General features: G+C 42.1%; 1 protein-coding gene across 1 annotated transcript in view; it reads left to right on the forward strand.

Annotated features, from left to right (window-relative positions):
- Nucleotides 1-16871, forward strand: part of LOC310857788 (neural-cadherin-like) — a gene marked incomplete at its 5' end in the record, with an annotated part of 256098 nt that overhangs the window by 142836 nt on the left and 96391 nt on the right. The window contains 5 exons of the mRNA XM_083763673.1: nucleotides 2038-2205; nucleotides 5522-5771; nucleotides 6994-7121; nucleotides 8117-8303; nucleotides 10391-10534. Of these exons, the coding sequence (XP_083619799.1) occupies nucleotides 2038-2205; nucleotides 5522-5771; nucleotides 6994-7121; nucleotides 8117-8303; nucleotides 10391-10534 (877 nt within the window). The remainder of the gene's footprint in view (nucleotides 1-2037; nucleotides 2206-5521; nucleotides 5772-6993; nucleotides 7122-8116; nucleotides 8304-10390; nucleotides 10535-16871) is intronic.

Here is a 16871-nt window from a genome sequence, read left to right on the forward strand (position 1 = left end):
TGCTGAAAATAGTTACAAAATGTAATTGAGGAGCCTTTCATAGGTTATACAGTGCTGTCCCGTTCGTCTGTACCAGGCTGACTTCTATAGGTTTTGAAAGGTACCTTTCATTTTTTTATTCTTTATTTACCCAGGGAAGTAGCTGAGCACAGGTGCTCATTTTCAGCAACGCCCTGCACATCGAAACACACACACACACACACACACACACACACACACACACACACACACACACACACACACACACACACACACACACACACACACACACACACACAAAATGTCATGTCAAAGGTACCTCTGGACGCCACACCTCTGATGGGTGGGGTTTAGTCTTAAGGGGTGTGTTTCTTTCACCCACTGTGTAATACAATAAATGGACGGTAGGTGGCAGTAGTACAGAGGCCAGAGCAACTATAAGACAAACGCACATGGAATGGGAAATAGAGGGGGGGAAATGGAAATGGTAGGGTTTTTATTTTTGGTATTTGACTTTGCTACTGATGATTGTACGCAACAACAAGTATTGCATTGTGTGTTTGAGCTGACAGGCCCTTTTTGATGTCAATCAATCAAGTCATCTCAGGTTATCTCAAGCGGCAGATGCAAAAATCGTTTTTTATATTAAAATTATATATATTTTTAGGGCCATGTCATGTGGTCTACCTGCAAAGCCTTTGTGGTCTATACTGGTAGATCCTGATCTACCTTTTGGGCACCGCTTAACGTCAGATCAGCGGTTTTGTCGGCCAGCGCCAAAAATGCTCCCCGACAGCATAATCGGAGCAAATACCGGGCAGTGTGTATGAGCCATAACGTGTTGACTACACTACACTACACTAATAAGACCCGACCCGATATGACAAATAAGGGCCGATCCGATACTTTTCCCGATACAGTATCGGGACATCTCTATCCGTTACTACATGTGGAGTCAACTCCCGCAATTTCCTTCTTCCCATAGTGCGCGGCAACGTAACTCTGGGATGAGCGGCCGCGAAATTCTAGTATATATATATATATGTATATACGGTATATATATAATCTCTCTCCAGGGTCAGATGAGGTCAGTAATCTGATAAACAGTTATACTTTCTAAAGAAAGGGTTGCTTGTTCTCCTAAAATATGTCTGTTCAATAATATATAATATGAATATAATATAAATATAATATAACATTTTATAACATATTTTATAAAATGTAAAAAAACAATATCTTGCCCCATCTCTCTCAGCATCCCAATGTACATATTTGCGCTACAGTAATAGACACAATTATTTGCTTGGATAGAATATTGCAGTTTATACATGAAAGGTTAAGTATCAGTAATTTAATGCTGATATTAACAGTTAGCAAAAAGCATTCGTATGAGAGTCACATTAGCCTAATTGCCTCATTTCAAAATACTGTTTCTCAATTAAAAGCAAATGTCACAGCAGTTCTAGTTTATAATAATAACAACATTCTCCTCAGGTCAGGTATTGCAAAAATGTGCATGAACTTTACGGAACGCCCCGTCAATGGGAATGCCTTTGTATGAGAACACTTATACGAGCAGGCTTTGTCCCCTCTACCTGTATGTCAGGGATGGGGGAGCGCACCTTTTGCTCCCCTCAATGTCCCTCGTATGTCAGGGATTGGAGGAGAGCTTTTTTTTGCTCCGCTCAACATGTCATGTATGTGCAATTTCGAAAACAGTCTGGCATGGCTTTCCAGCTCTGAGAGCAGGTTTATTGACACACAAGGTCATATACAGTAATGGTGCGTTTATATACCTGAAGTGCCTTTATCCAAGGTGCTTTATATAGATTGTGCATTACATTCACCCATTCACACAAACATGCAATGGTCAATTGCAAGGTCAAGGACACTTCAACACTAACTCTGGGGAATCACGGTTCCTAAGCAGTCGCTCTACCGCTGAGCCACTGCCGCCAGCCTAAGTGGCTGGTTGCACACTGCAGATGCATCCTAATAACTGGCTGGCTGGCTGGCTGGCTGGCTGGCTGTGACTGACTGACTGCTGTGTCATTGCAGAGGACATACATCACCAGGGACATCATCGCTTCGGACGGGGGCAACCGCAGCACGTCTGTGGAGCTGGCGGTCACCATCACCAACATCAAGAACCAGCCGCCTCAGTGGGAGAGAGAGCTCTATCATGTGGTCATTGCTGAGAACACCGCCAGAGACACACCCATAGTGGTACGATATGGGCTATGGATATTTTTAACTTAAAAGTAGCAATACTACAGTAGTTCTCAAACTGTGGGTTGGGACCTGCAGGAGGGGGGGGTCCCCAAATGACTTTGGAGGGGTCCCACTCCCCGGTTGATTTGCTTATGTGCAACATTGTTTTCCGTGAGGCTTTGTGAGCTTCTAGCCATTTTCACAATATTTATCTGTGGAACTGGAACCGCATATCATTATTTGACCCAAGAACTGTGAGAGAGCCATTTTTTTAATGGATTTTGGTATACTAGTGAATCAATTAATAGTGAATACATAAGTTTAAGCAATAAAACATTGTTTTTGTAGTAATAATACAAATACAAAACTACACATATTTCTGGCACTACAATATGCTTTGATAGTACCAAAGGTAACTCATTGTGGAGGATGTCTCACATTTTGTCAAATTATTCAAACGTTTACCTTCCTCCCCTACAGTACTTTGTGTGCCTGCGATATAATGCCTGTCATTTGTCTGCCCAGGCACATTGAGCAGTCAAATTGTCTGCCCAGGCACATTGAGCAGTCAAATTGTCTGCCCAGGCACATTGAGCAGTCAAATTGTCTGCCCAGGCACATTGAGCAGTCAAATTGTCTGCCCAGGCACATTGAGCAGTCAAATTGTCTGCCCAGGCACATTGAGCAGTCAAATTGTCTGCCCAGGCACATTGAGCAGTCAAATTGTCTGCCCAGGCACATTGAGCAGTCAAATTGTCTGCCCAGGCACATTGAGCAGTCAAATTGTCTGCCCAGGCACATTGAGCAGTCAAATTGTCTGCCCAGGCACATTGAGCAGTCAATTTGTCTGCCCAGGCACATTGAGCAGTCAAATTGTCTGCCCAGGCACATTGAGCAGTCACATTGTCTGCCCAGGCACATTGAGCAGTCAAATTGTCTGCCCAGGCACATTGAGCAGTCAAATTGTCTGCCCAGGCACATTGAGCAGTCAAATTGTCTGCCCAGGCACATTGAGCAGTCAAATTGTCTGCCCAGGCACATTGAGCAGTCAAATTGTCTGCCCAGGCACATTGAGCAGTCAAATTGTCTGCCCAGGCACATTGAGCAGTCAAATTGTCTGCCCAGGCACATTGAGCAGTCAAATTGCACTCACTGCATGTTGTCTTTGTGCTCAAACTACACATTCGAAAGTTGTGACAATGACATTCTATCTTAAAATTGTTCCCGGCAGAAGAATACAGCATGGAAGCCAGGGAAATCTTCTTTTTTTCCTGTATGACCATTTCGGACCATCTGGTTTTCATCAACAACAATTTAAGTTATTTTTCAGTTGTATTTATAAAATTGCATACATCATACATTGTACATCATACATGTACAGTGACAACTGGACATACTTTTTTAAATGTCCTTACACCTTAAATCAAGAAACTGAGAGAAAGGTTACCTGTCAGTCATCTGTCAGATAACCCTCAGGAAATTTGTTTAAATCGCCAAATGTGCATAAATAATATAATATTGTATGCATTTTATGTCCATCTCAAGTAACATTTTTAAGACAATAGACATGATCAAGACAAGGATAGATAATGACATACATTATTTATGTATTTAGATAACTCCATACAATAAATGTTTCTCATACTGTAGATCAAATCTGACCTTACCTCCCTAGGGGACAAGACCGGGACATTAACTTATATTGTTTTCCATATTAAGGCTTGAGATGACTTGTGGTGCAATCTGTCGCTCTCTGTACGGTATGGGTTTAAACTAGAGGGAAGCAGATGGCGCTCATGTACAGTGTGGTAGATTTTTTGGCAAGGACCTAGCACCATCGGCTTTTTAGATGAAGATAATGAGCTCCCAGTTGACACGTCTGATTTTCAGTTCAGTTGTACTTAACGCTCTGGCTCAGCTTCAGTCAAGAGGGTCAACTCTGCTTAGCCTTAATTCTGATCTTCTCTGAGAGACTAAATGAAAACTATTTGACTCAAACATCTCCTATAGCGCTGGTTCTCAACATGGCGTCTGACGACACCCCACGGGGTCCTTTTTAATGGTGTGTTGTTTCTTCTGCTTTTATTTCATTTGCTGTAGCACTTTGATATTCCAACGAATGTAAAGTGCGTTATAAATAAAATCCATTATTATTATTATTATTATTATTATTATTGAAGGGGCTTCCTGGGGGACCAAATGATTGATAATTAGGAAGAATATACTGTAGCACTCAAATGCCTGTAATGAGTTTCATCTAAGGCAGTGTTGTTTATGGCAGCACATTTCTATTTTAGTTTAGTCATAGTCTTTGGAATGAAACTTAATTTAGTCTTAGTCACATTTTAGTCACCTGGAATGTTTTAGTGTTAGTCTAGTTTCAGTCGACTAAATATCATTTAGATTTAGTCGACTAAAATTTATTTTGGCACGTCTAAATGCCGTCGTAATGGCTGATTTTACACTTGCTGAAAATAACCAATCTACAAGCTCACAACGTGTCGCAGTGTTGTGAGTTTGTAGATCGGCAATTTTTTTGCATGCAACCAAGTGTAACATGACTTATAGTGTATCTCTTGTCCACTAGTCCCTTCCTAACATTTGAGTCTAGTTTTTATTTGTTGATGAAATTTTTAGTATATTTAGTCATAGGTAGCTTAGTTTTCATTTAGTTTCCATTTAGTTTTTGTCAGTGAAAAACCGTAGTTGACGAACATTTTTCGTCATCATTTTGGTCAACGAAATCAACACTGCTAGGTGCTGTAAATGTTTTATTTCATTTATTTTAGTTACATAGTTCTCTCTTATGTAATCATTTACATAGTCATAGACATTCTGTCAGGACAGCTCATGAATGGATAGAATATATTTTTATTGAATATAAAATGAGCAATGTATTTATTATGGTTTGGCAATGAATTGGATCTGCTTTTTATGTACTCCGATAAAGCGCATCAGTCCCGACCCGAATCCCCCGTACATAAACAGCAGATCCAGAACGACAGGTGGTAGCTGGGGTGGTGCAGGCTGGTGTGCAGCAGTGTTTGCAAGACAGCAGTGGTGAGAGCAGCAGCAGCAAAGCAAGCGGGGAACGATTAGTGCAAACTTCTAGATTTGCACTGATCAAGTACAAAATTGCAGATCCCGATTGGGATCCCTGCATGCACGTCCTCCAAATTAAAAAGGTTTATAATCACTCTGGGCTCGGCTTTCACCCCTTAACTTGGATCAAGACCATCATGCTTGTATTTTATCAAGTCTGATGTTTTGTATCTAAGTCAGCCCTTTCACCATAAGAAAACAATAACCGAGTGACGTTGACTCCTTTCAGACAATCAAAGCCACCTCTCAGCTCGGGGACCCGCGAGTCACCTACAACCTGGAGGACGGCATGGTCCCAGAGACCAACATGCCGGTGCGCTTCTACCTGTCCCCCAACCGGGACAACGGCTCTGCTTCCATCCTGGTGTCCGAGCCACTGGACTACGAGACTACGCCGTTTTTCTCGCTGCGGGTGCGGGCTCAGAATGTGGCAGCGGTGCCTCTGGCCGCTTTCACCACCGTTTATGTCAATGTTACAGGTACGCCGTCGCAAATTTTCTGTGTACCCATACTCGTTAGGCAGGCAGACATGAGAACGCTGCCAAGTTGACACTGACGGACCTGTTCCAGGTTTTCAGTGTAATTCTGTAATATTATGTTCAGCTGAAAAATGGGAATGCTTAGGTTTTATGTCCTACTTTATATCCCGGTTTGGGAGACCATTCAACAGGGAATCCCCCGTTCACCAGGGAAGATATAGAGAGTATGCACATGCATGATTTTCCCATCAGGACTGAGTGGCAAAACATTGAGCATGGAGTGTTGGAGTTTGGAAGCGCTCGTTGGAAATCACTCAACCGTCCTGCGTACCACCTGTTTCTAAATGTCACATAATGCAGGAGGCAGCAAAATGTTGTGTTATTGAAAACAAGCACTTCCAAACTCTGACACTTAGAAACATACTGTAATCAAATGCAGGGCATTTTTTGACAGAAAGTAGCTCATAATGTTTCTATAGATTTTCATGAAACAAAAACTTTGCAGATAGAAAGAGGATAATTCAAGCTTTTCGTACAGCTGCAATGTTGGTGAGTTTAACATTGCTTAATGCAATCAGATAGGACTTTTCTGTTTGGATGATTGGGCTGTCAAGGCCAGAAAGTAGTTTTTTGCCACTCGGTGGGCGTTCCCACATAACTTCCGGGTACGATGATGTCACACGCATACCCTCTATTGTGCTTATGAGATTCAGGCAGTACTACTTGTCAACACTAGGATCTACATCAATATGTCTACAGTACATCTACAGTATATGTCTAAGTGGAAGAAGAGGGAGACGGAGACCACCTTCTACAACCACTGCAGATGTACTAGTTTACTATTGTATAAAATACTCTCCACCATGGATTGGTTTTAATTATTTGAGTAGTGCTCTGGTGGCGCAGTGGTAAAGACCCTGCACACCACCAACACAATTGGCCCGTGTTCGGGGGAGGGAAGCCAGGCTGCGGTGGCACCTAGTTGTCAGCGGGGAGTAGGATGAAGGCTCTCTACGTCCTCATTGAAGGGGGCTCCTCACTGGCAGGTGAGTCAGTAGATTACAAGATCAGTGACAACACAGACATTTTATGGGGAGGAATAAATTGGCATAACGACTTTTTCTCCCCAATTTAGTCGCGGCAACTCAATCATTTAATGATTGAGTTGCCGCTTTAAATGTTGTTATTGTGGTGGCATAATTCTTTCTCTTGTCCCTATAAGACGTCAATGACAACGTGCCGTTTTTCACGTCATCTATCTACGAGGCTTCAGTGACCGAGGGAGCTCAGATCGGGACCGTTGTTCTCCACGTTTCTGCTCACGATAAGGACCTGGGTCTTAATGGACAGGTTTGTACTGGTGTGTGTTTGTTTGTTAGACACAGACAGTGAAAGTGTAAACTGCAGTATGCAAATAACCTTTCATCATCTTAACCACTTCAAGCTTCATTCTGCACCAAATGAGGCTAAAATTAAAAACGAAGTACAGTAGAAGCAGCTTCTTATCAATAATAAACGGGCGTGTCCAAGCTTATAAGTGCCACCTGTCACTCAAATCTCAGCTGGTGTGCCTGTTAGGGCGGTGACACAACAGGCCGTTTGAACAGTATAGCACATTTTGAAATCTAAAATGTAAAATAGCAGCTGTAGATATAAGAAATAAGTCTATATTTATTTATTACATGACCTATTTATGGATCAAAAGAAATATGGAGATACAAGGTTTCTGCATTACTATTACCTGTAAAAACGCCAATCAGTGCCCAAAACAAGGATGTGAGGTTGCAAGTTGTTATGTTAGAACATCATTCCATGGATGCTACTGCACTGTACATGGAAGCTGTTGATTCACAGTTATCATAGACGGGATATGGCCGTTGTGGGAGCTGTGCCATGGCATCTGTGTGATGGTTTATTGATCTGCCACGGAGAAGAGCCAGAACTGAGGCAGGCAATCACAAAATGAAAGAAGGCCTTTCATTTTCCCATGGCTTCTGCTAGATTACTGCTTTAATATACCCTTTTTCCAACCACTTAAGTCCTATTATGCTTAGTTGTCCCCCGGGACTCGGGCCCTCCTGTTCTCGCACTACACTAAATATCTCCATGTACTGTACACCTGCTATTTTTCATGTTATACGGTATGCATAAATGTTACATTAGGTATCTTAGATTTTTATTCTTCTACTCTCTGACTGTGAGCTCGTATATCTGCTATTTTTGAGAACCACTGTTCTAAACCCATATTCTAAATCATGTTGCTAAATCTAGAAAAGCTCAAATGTAAAAATGACACAGAGGCTTTTTAAAGTTAGGATCATGTACTAATCTAATGTGCACCACAGATCACGTACTCGCTCCTGAGCGACAGCAGCGGGGACCACAAACTGTTCCGCATAGACTCAGAGTTCGGGACCGTCCACACGGAGGCTGTGTTTGACCGCGAGGCCCGCAGCTCCTATTTGCTGGAGGTTCAGTCAGAGGACGGCCAGGAGTCGGCCCGTCCCGGCAAGAATAAACAACCCAACTCAGGTTAGAGCTGTATGTTTTTTTTGGGTGCTCGGGTGGTTCAGTGGTAGTAAAGTACCTCCCCACCAATGCAGAGTCTAAAGGCCTATTCATACTACAATTTTAGGTGATAAGGTGACCACCGAAAACTACAATTTGACGTCTCGCCACAGTGGTAAGCAACTCACTGCTCACCTAAACACATCTCTCTGTTTTTTACTAGGCTGTGGTCACCTTATCACCTAAAACTGGAGTATGAATATGCCTTAAGGGTTCGAATCCACCATGGTGCACCGGTTTTGTTGATTGTCTACAAACTACATGAACACAATTGATCAGTGTTTGGCGGGAGGGAAGTCAGACGGAAGAGTTATAATAGTCATTGCACGTACTCCTACCGGCTGGGGGGCGGCACCGTGACCTGTCAGTATGGAGTGTTGGGCAGGAGGAGAAGCATGAAGGCTCTACAACGTGTCCTCCCGGTGGGGGCTCCTCACTAGTAGGTGAGCCAGTAGGACAAACAGAAATGTGTGTGGGGAGGAATACATTTGACATAATAACTAAATAGTTAATTTTACAACAATAATATATATCGGCGGTGATGACCGATGGAAGTCTTGTATGTACAAAACCATTACTGTTCAGGAAATGGATCCAAGCTCTTGTTAATACTGTTTATTGGTTAAATATTTATATAACTCACAGACAGACTTAACCACTTTGAATCTGGCGTCATTGTAGTGACAATTACAAATTCTTAAAAAGAAAATTGTGAAAATAAGTGAGCTTAGGATATTTGTAGTGAAGAGATGTTGAGTGGAGGGCAAAAAGAATGGGGGCTAGTTAAGACCTCAAGGTCAGTCAAGGTTTAAGTGATTTGGATCAGTCTTCCATTTTAATGATAATTCAAATTATTATTCAAAGAGATATTTTAGTTGACATTGAAGTGACCTGGATGCAATGTCTTCATTCATATCAAGTAGCATTGTTCTTTCCTCGATCCCCATGGGCAGCACAAAGACCGCTGCATACAAGGATTTCTTGGTCTGTGCACTGTGTTTAAAACAGACACCACATTACGTTGGTTTTACACCCAGGGATAGACTTAAATTGATTCATTCCACCACCATGACCAAACAGCACAGCTCTGCCACGGATTCTCACAACAAGCCCTTTATGTGTTTGCACCGTCATTGCGTTCAGCCATCAGGGTCCATGCTGTATGTGTTTGCTTATTGCACGCTCATTGTGACATTTTGGTTGTTGGTCGTCTTAAAAGCCTCTGGCCAGATCTGGGGTGACGTAATAGGATGTTTGTATTCAGGGGAGGTATTAGGGGTTACGGTAGCGTTTCAGAGCACCAAAGCCTCTTCTCCTGGGATGGCCGGGGCTGCTTAGCATTTGCAATGAGCCTTAGCTTCGTCTAGTTCGACGTATCTTCCTCTGCAGATGGGCTCATCTCTTCTGCAAACATTACCTGTCTCTGTGCTTTGCCCCGGGGACACGCCGATAAAGCCTGGAAATGGGAAAATAAGTGAAAATTGAGCCATATTTTGCACATCCAACCATTCCTGCGTAACTACAGTGACTCCAAATTAGTTCTTTGAGCCAAATAACTTTTTCTAGCTAAAGAAACACATAGCGTATAACGAGGGAATCCATAACACATAAAAAGCAGTCAACTCATACATATTTAACCTTCTGAGTGGCTCTTTGTCTACTTTATAGCAAAAACACAGCTTGTTAAAGAGGCATAGCTCCATTACTGCTGTTCTTTGCACCAAAAAATTGGTCTCCATGCTAAAACAATAAAAAGCATGCCAAAAAATGGAATAATTAATAATGTAATTTACAACATATTTTGTGAATAACTTTATTACTGAATCAGGTTAAGTGCATTTTCCCACTGACGAGTGACAGTGGCTCTATAGGTGTTCACGGACAGATGGGAAGTGTGTGTGTGTGTGTGTGTGTGTGTGTGTGCGCGTGCCGCACGCACGCATGCACACACGCGGCACACACGCACACACACTCTCGCAAGCGTGCGTGACTGTACTATGTGTGTGTGTGTATGTAGATCACATCCGTGTGCTGTGCTTTCATTCCTGCAGACACAGCATATGTGCGGATCTTCATCAGCGACGTCAACGACAACAAGCCAGTGTTCGCTCAGCGGCTGTATGAAGTGGCCGTGGATGAGAATGCAGATGTGGGCATGGCAATCATCACTGTCAGCGCTAACGACGGGGACGAAGGTATGAGCCTGACGATGACTTACGCTTACGGAATTGGGCCCCGCAGTCGTTGCTGTAGGACCATAGAGTATATATATCTATAGAGAAGACACCCGAGTTCTCCTCCCATCCACTTGCATTGAGTTGCTCAAAAGCGCATGAGGCGGATTCACTCCTCCTTCCTGGTAGGAACAGAGTGCATTCTGGGACGGATTGCAATGGTGAGTGGCCCCAAACACATGAACGCGCTGCCGTTGAACACGCACGAGCGTCGTCCGTCGTGAACGTGTACAATGATAGTCAACGGACAGCGCGTTCATGTGTTTGGGGCCAGGCTGCAATACCTTCATTCTGCCACTATGTCCATTTCGCCTCAAGATTTCCTCTGTGTGCCTTCTCTATAAATATATATACTCTAAGTGTAGGACAGAAACCTCTTATCTCTATATTCTAACTTTTTGTGATTCTTTTTTGTAAATTAATGTAGTTAATCTACAAAATAGTCTGGCAGCCAACAGGCTTCTTTAACCCTAAAGTGGGAACGTGGGAAAGTGGTATAGTATTTTTTATTGTCCTAAAATATTGTCTATATATACATACATTCGTGAATCCACTTGCTGACCAGCTGTCGGTATTGAGCAATTATTTTATAGTATATAGATAGATAGATATATGTGACCGTACCATTGACAACCTATATACAGTAAGGCCAAATTTACCACTCCACACCCCCGGCTGCCGGACTAAAACTATTTTATCATAATAACTACAGGGTCACACAAAAGCCTCAAAAGTAGCAGATTCGAAATACGACGTGAAGTGACACGCTTTGAACTTGTAGATCTGCTGCTTGTCTTGAATTTGAATCCTGAAAAGTAATTTGGACATATGAGGTTTCCACCCGTTCCGACCGTATTAAAGGTGTAGTGAAATGAAAAATGCGTACTGCGTGATGACGTGTCGAGGCCCACATCAATATAGTATATATGTATACGTATGCTATGGCAACGCCCCATCACCACCAGCTATGGGACGTTAAAACTTGTTTACCTCAATTCAAAGCAGGATTTTCAAACCTCCATACGTCGGAAATTCAGGAGAGCTGTCCTTGGTGGATATCTTCTGCCATCCAAAGTTCGGTTGTAATTTGTGACTGTACAGCATCGCTCCCGACATGTAAACGTTTCTGACGACAGGTAAACAGTGTGCGCTTGTGCTAATAATAGCAAAGTGTGTGTGTTGAGTGTCTGTGGGGAGCGGGGGTCGGGGGGGGAGGGGTCGGGGGCAAACTACTTCTCTTAAAGTGGACGCTGATGGTGGCACTGGGAACTGGGATTTATGCCAACAGCTAGCGGCACAGAAAGAATTAAGCTTAAATCATGCAGAGCTGAGTGCAGAGTGGGGGATCTAAGAGAGCAACCATGTGATGATTGCATGGTAATGCACACCGTGCATATGTTTCAGAAAAGAACAACACGGTGGGTGGGCCACGGGCGGCCAGGATTTGTGTGATAAAGTACTCGCTCATCCTCTGTACAGCAGTGGCCTGCAGTAAGACCACTTCATCAGCCATGGTGGGGGCTGTTAATCAAGTATTTATGTTGAGTGGGGTGAAGCTTAGGCCACACTGCAGAACCCAATGATGGATAGCAGTGGAAAAGCACAACACTAAACTTATACTATACTGTAGCACTTTACGCCTGAGAGGCTAAAGGCCTGATTTATACTTTGCAGAGGTGGGTAATTAGTTGCATTTTCTCAGTTACATACTTAAGTAACATTTTGAATAACTTGTACTTTTAAGAGTAGTTTTAACAAATGTAGGCCTGACGTCGACATTTTTAAAATGTCTTCTAAATGATGACAGTTTTCTGAAAAACCTCATGTTTCTGTATCAGTGGTGTTCAATATATTTCATGTCAAGAACCCCAAAAATGATATGTAATTGGCCACCGACCCCCATCTGAAAATATGTTGTTCCAGGAACCTCTCAGAAGCAAATATTTGAGTTAAAAACGTTCACTCTGAAAGAATATACATTCAAAGATTTGAGCCACATTTTAAAGATTTTTCAAAAATAGCAGACCTACACCTACTATTTTTCAATAGCTAAAGTTTTACATAACGCTTAAAATACCAAATGGGGTTCCCGCCCAGTATGGGTTAATGCAGCATACATTTCACTTTTACTCAAGTAAGCCTACATTGTGAATATTATTCATTTATTTATTTATATATTTGTTTTATATTCCCCCCCCCCCCCCCCACACTTATCATTTTATATTTTAGCCAGTTCAATTACATTCTGATTATTTAAACTCTTCTCATTGTACTTTTCACTCGTACTAAAATTATTTGGATGACTACCTTTACTTCTATTTGAGTCGTTATTTTTACACCATTAAGTACAAATGAGGCGTAAACTCCATCTGTCTGTCTTTTTTTTATGAGAATACCTCTACCCTGCTGTAAGCCTTTCCGATTCCACAGGGGATGCAGGGAGCACTTTGTCTGCTATAGGGCTGTGTTAATATAGCACCAGATTACCAGTGTATACACAGGATTGAAGTGACTTCACCCCAAACCGGCCGATTTGAAAAGGGGCGACTGCATTCCAGGAGATAATATTATCTCTCCCTGCGTTAGCCCACCAGATTGGGTATTCTCTATGGGGACATTGCAGACAAGACAACCAGATATCCAATTTGTTATATAGGGATGGTTGTCAATCATTGTCATGTCCAGGACCCCCAAAAGAACCCCCAAATTGATACGTAATAAGCTGTGGAACCCCCATTTGAAAAGAGATCGTGATTAATCCATTAAGACTGCGCTATGATGAGCTTGTAGATCTGCTATTTTTGAATAGCCAAAGTATAACATATTTGATAAAGTTGTTACACAGAATGCTTTCCTGGTTTTAATGGGTTCTTCAGAGAAGATCTTAGTACATAATTGTACTACTGTCTATATAATGGGAGAGATAAACCTATAACCGAATTGTTATTCTTATACAGTACGTTCTCTCAATGGATTACCTTCTAGCTGGTGAACTGATAGTGAAAGTAAACGCTTTCAACCTGGCGTGCCTATTTTGGACAAGTCATAGGCAAATAGATTATCACAAATACCGACATGTTGTGAGCTTTACTTGTACGGTAGATACATTTTTTTCTGTTTTTGAAATACAGTAAGGCTTAGTAAAGTGGTCCTTAAGTGAAAACCGGTGTACTAGACCAGTGGTTGTCAACTTTTTCTGGATGTGGGCTTACTTCAAAATATCTAAACTAAAGCATCCACGGCCCACCCATCTGACCACTTAACACGGCATGTATTTTATGTTTTTAAAGAGCTGGAGTGATGACTGTATTGTCTGTCTTAGTATATATATATATATACAGTATGTATGCATTTCCTGAATGGGAGTCTATCAATAGCCACTTATTGCCATTATGGTTCATTGTTCTTGCCATGTCTTTGTATATTCCAGAGCTGTTTTTCTTTCTTTTCTTTTCTTGTTTGTTATTATGTTCTTGTTGTGTAATGTCCGTGTTTATTGTCCTTAATTTTGTTAAAACCAATCATCATCATCATCATCATCATCATCATCATCATCATCATCATCATCATCATCATCATCATACTATAATCATCATCATCATCATCATCATCATCATCATCATCATCATCATCATCATCATCATCATATCATCATACTATAATTAACCAAATGTCTGTCAGAAACACTTCCGTAGCTCCTCACTGCCTGCACAAATCACACCTTTTCACACCATTGACCATAATAATATGGAGGTCTTAACGAAGCCCTTTTTTTAATTTTTACTAATTAATGATTAATAATTCATTTATTAGTGCAGTATTTTTCTCTCAGAAACTGTCACAACACTTGGCGGGGAGGTTCATAATAATTATAAAAATTTATGTAATCAATAATTACATCAGTCGGCCTCATGGTGGCGCTATAACAGCCCACTTTACATTTCACCTTATAACTCTTGAACCGTAGGTCGTAAAATCTAAATCTCACTTTCCCTGGATTCCTTGGGTCATGACGCATTGCGTCAGGATAGATTTTCCGCCATTTTGAATTTTCATCAAAACACACTTTTTGCTCTTCCACCTATAGCTTTTGTAACCTGACGCTGCCAGATGGGGGCGGTATTGGGTAACCATGTTCCCCAACACAGCTTCCATCTGGGATCTCTCAGGGAGTTCAGCTAACACCGATCCGTTCCGTACCGAACCAATCAGCGTGAGCTAAGGGCGGGATATGTGCGAAACCGGATGTGAAGCTATATAGACACGTCAATATGATTGGTTGTGTTTGCACGCCCACACGGTGATAGACAGACGGTCCCATCCAATCATCTACCAAGTATCTTGAAAAAAAGGAACAGCCCCGTCATCGAATTTGCTTCCGAGATCCCAGATCCCAATAAGCTGTGAAACAAATTTTTATAGCTTTTGTGCAAATCTCACAAAAATCGGTACACATGATCTCTGGACCTATCCGATGCAAACGCCTCAGCTGTAATCGGTGTCCAAAGTTAGCCCAAAGCAATTACATTTTCAGCCATAGGGGGCGCCGCAAATGCAGAAATTTCAAATGATTGTTGCAAAAGCATTATTTTGGGGAGATGAAGTGCTAAACGTTTGTTGCAAGAACATGCTTTTCGGGAGATAAAGCGCACGCTCCGGCAAAAACAGCTAATCTACAAGCTCACAAAATCACAGGTTGCAAAAGCCATGCGTTTTCTCAAGCCAGAGGGGAGTTGCACTAGCCTGGTTAATAAACCAGACTAATATCGCACGGACCGCGGGATATTAGTCTGGGGAGGCTCAGCTTGGATTTAATTTCCAGGGAAACATTTTCTCTTTGACGCAATTGGTCAGAGCTACTGTCAGTCAAAGGTCTCAAGCATTGAAAGTCACTGTACCAAAGACCGCCCATATTGCATACCGTGTCCCGATTGGCCGCCCACATTCTCTGGTGTAGGAAATGGGCGTACAATTGAGCCTCTCCAGACCGAAATCCGCCGGCAGGCAATTTATTTTTGCCAACGGCTGATTCGGTCTGGTTTATTAACCAGGCTAGAGTTGCACCACTCAATTCACAAGGGTGTGATTTTGTGCATGGAGAGATGTGTGCTAATGGAGGAGAAGGCGAACGGATGTGCTTGTGTATCCCCTTTCCATTAGGGTAGAAGGATATTTAACCTAGTTGTATTTGTTGGTATCAGCTTTTAATAATTACACATTATCATCATCAAATTTTTTGGGGGCCCACGTGCAATGCCCTCAAGGCCCGCCAGTGGGCCTCAGCCCACAGGTTGTGAATCACTGTACTAAACTACACCCCCCAATCCACGCACCGCTTGGAGGCTTCCAATTAAACCACCCCCAGAGGAGAGCAGACTACCTGCTTTACGGCTTTTTTACACCTCTGCCCTGTTTTTCACTCTTTGTTTAATTAGTGTATAGTGTCTGATTAAGTTTTGCGGCGATAAGGTACACCGTTTCCATTTAATTAAGTAATCAAATGGAGTAAGGGGAACATGAAAGCCAAGGCTGAGGTCTTTGAAGAAGTAAGGTTTAATACCCTTGTGTAACTCTGCACCAGCACACCATTCCAGGATGTTTATATCAGGCTTACTGTGAGTTTAGCCAGTGAAGTTTATTCCATTGGCCTAATAATACATTATTAATATTGTTCATACTGTATGACTTCCTCTGAAATACTGGCTTACAAAGTGGGGTCCTGTAGGCGGTTTTCAGGAGGTCCCCAGAAACAAATTAAAACGTTTTGACACTTAAAGCCCTATTACATTTTTTGGCTACCCGAAATTAGCCAAAATACGCAAAGAAACTTAAAACAGAGGCATTTAATTAACATGTAATTGTAAACATTTAATGACTCTGAAACGACTATCTGTTGGATTAAAAACCTTCTTTAACATTCCAACATGTGGCCCAGGCCGTAGCGTAACGGTCTGGGCACCGGACTAGTAATCCAGTCGCAGTGTGCCGCGGGTTCGACTCCCGGACCCGACACGGCCTTTACTGCATGTCATCCCCCCATCTCTCTCCCGTTTCCTGTCAGCTTACTGTCTGTCCCTTCAAAAATCAATAAAAAGGCGTAAGCCGCAAAAGCAATATCTTAAAAAAAAAAAAACATTCCAACATGTCAATGTGGCTAAAACGAAAAACACACACAAAAACAAATCAAATTAATTATTGTGGAGTTCCATTAGCGCCGAGTTGTGTCTGAAACCATTGAGACTGGTCACATATTTGAAAACCATTTGAAAGAAATCTTTCAAATCTTTTGGCACAAATC

The sequence above is a fragment of the Protomyctophum parallelum genome (genome assembly GCF_964188405.1).
Source record: "Protomyctophum parallelum genome assembly, chromosome: 4".
Classification (NCBI taxonomy): domain Eukaryota; kingdom Metazoa; phylum Chordata; class Actinopteri; order Myctophiformes; family Myctophidae; genus Protomyctophum; species Protomyctophum parallelum.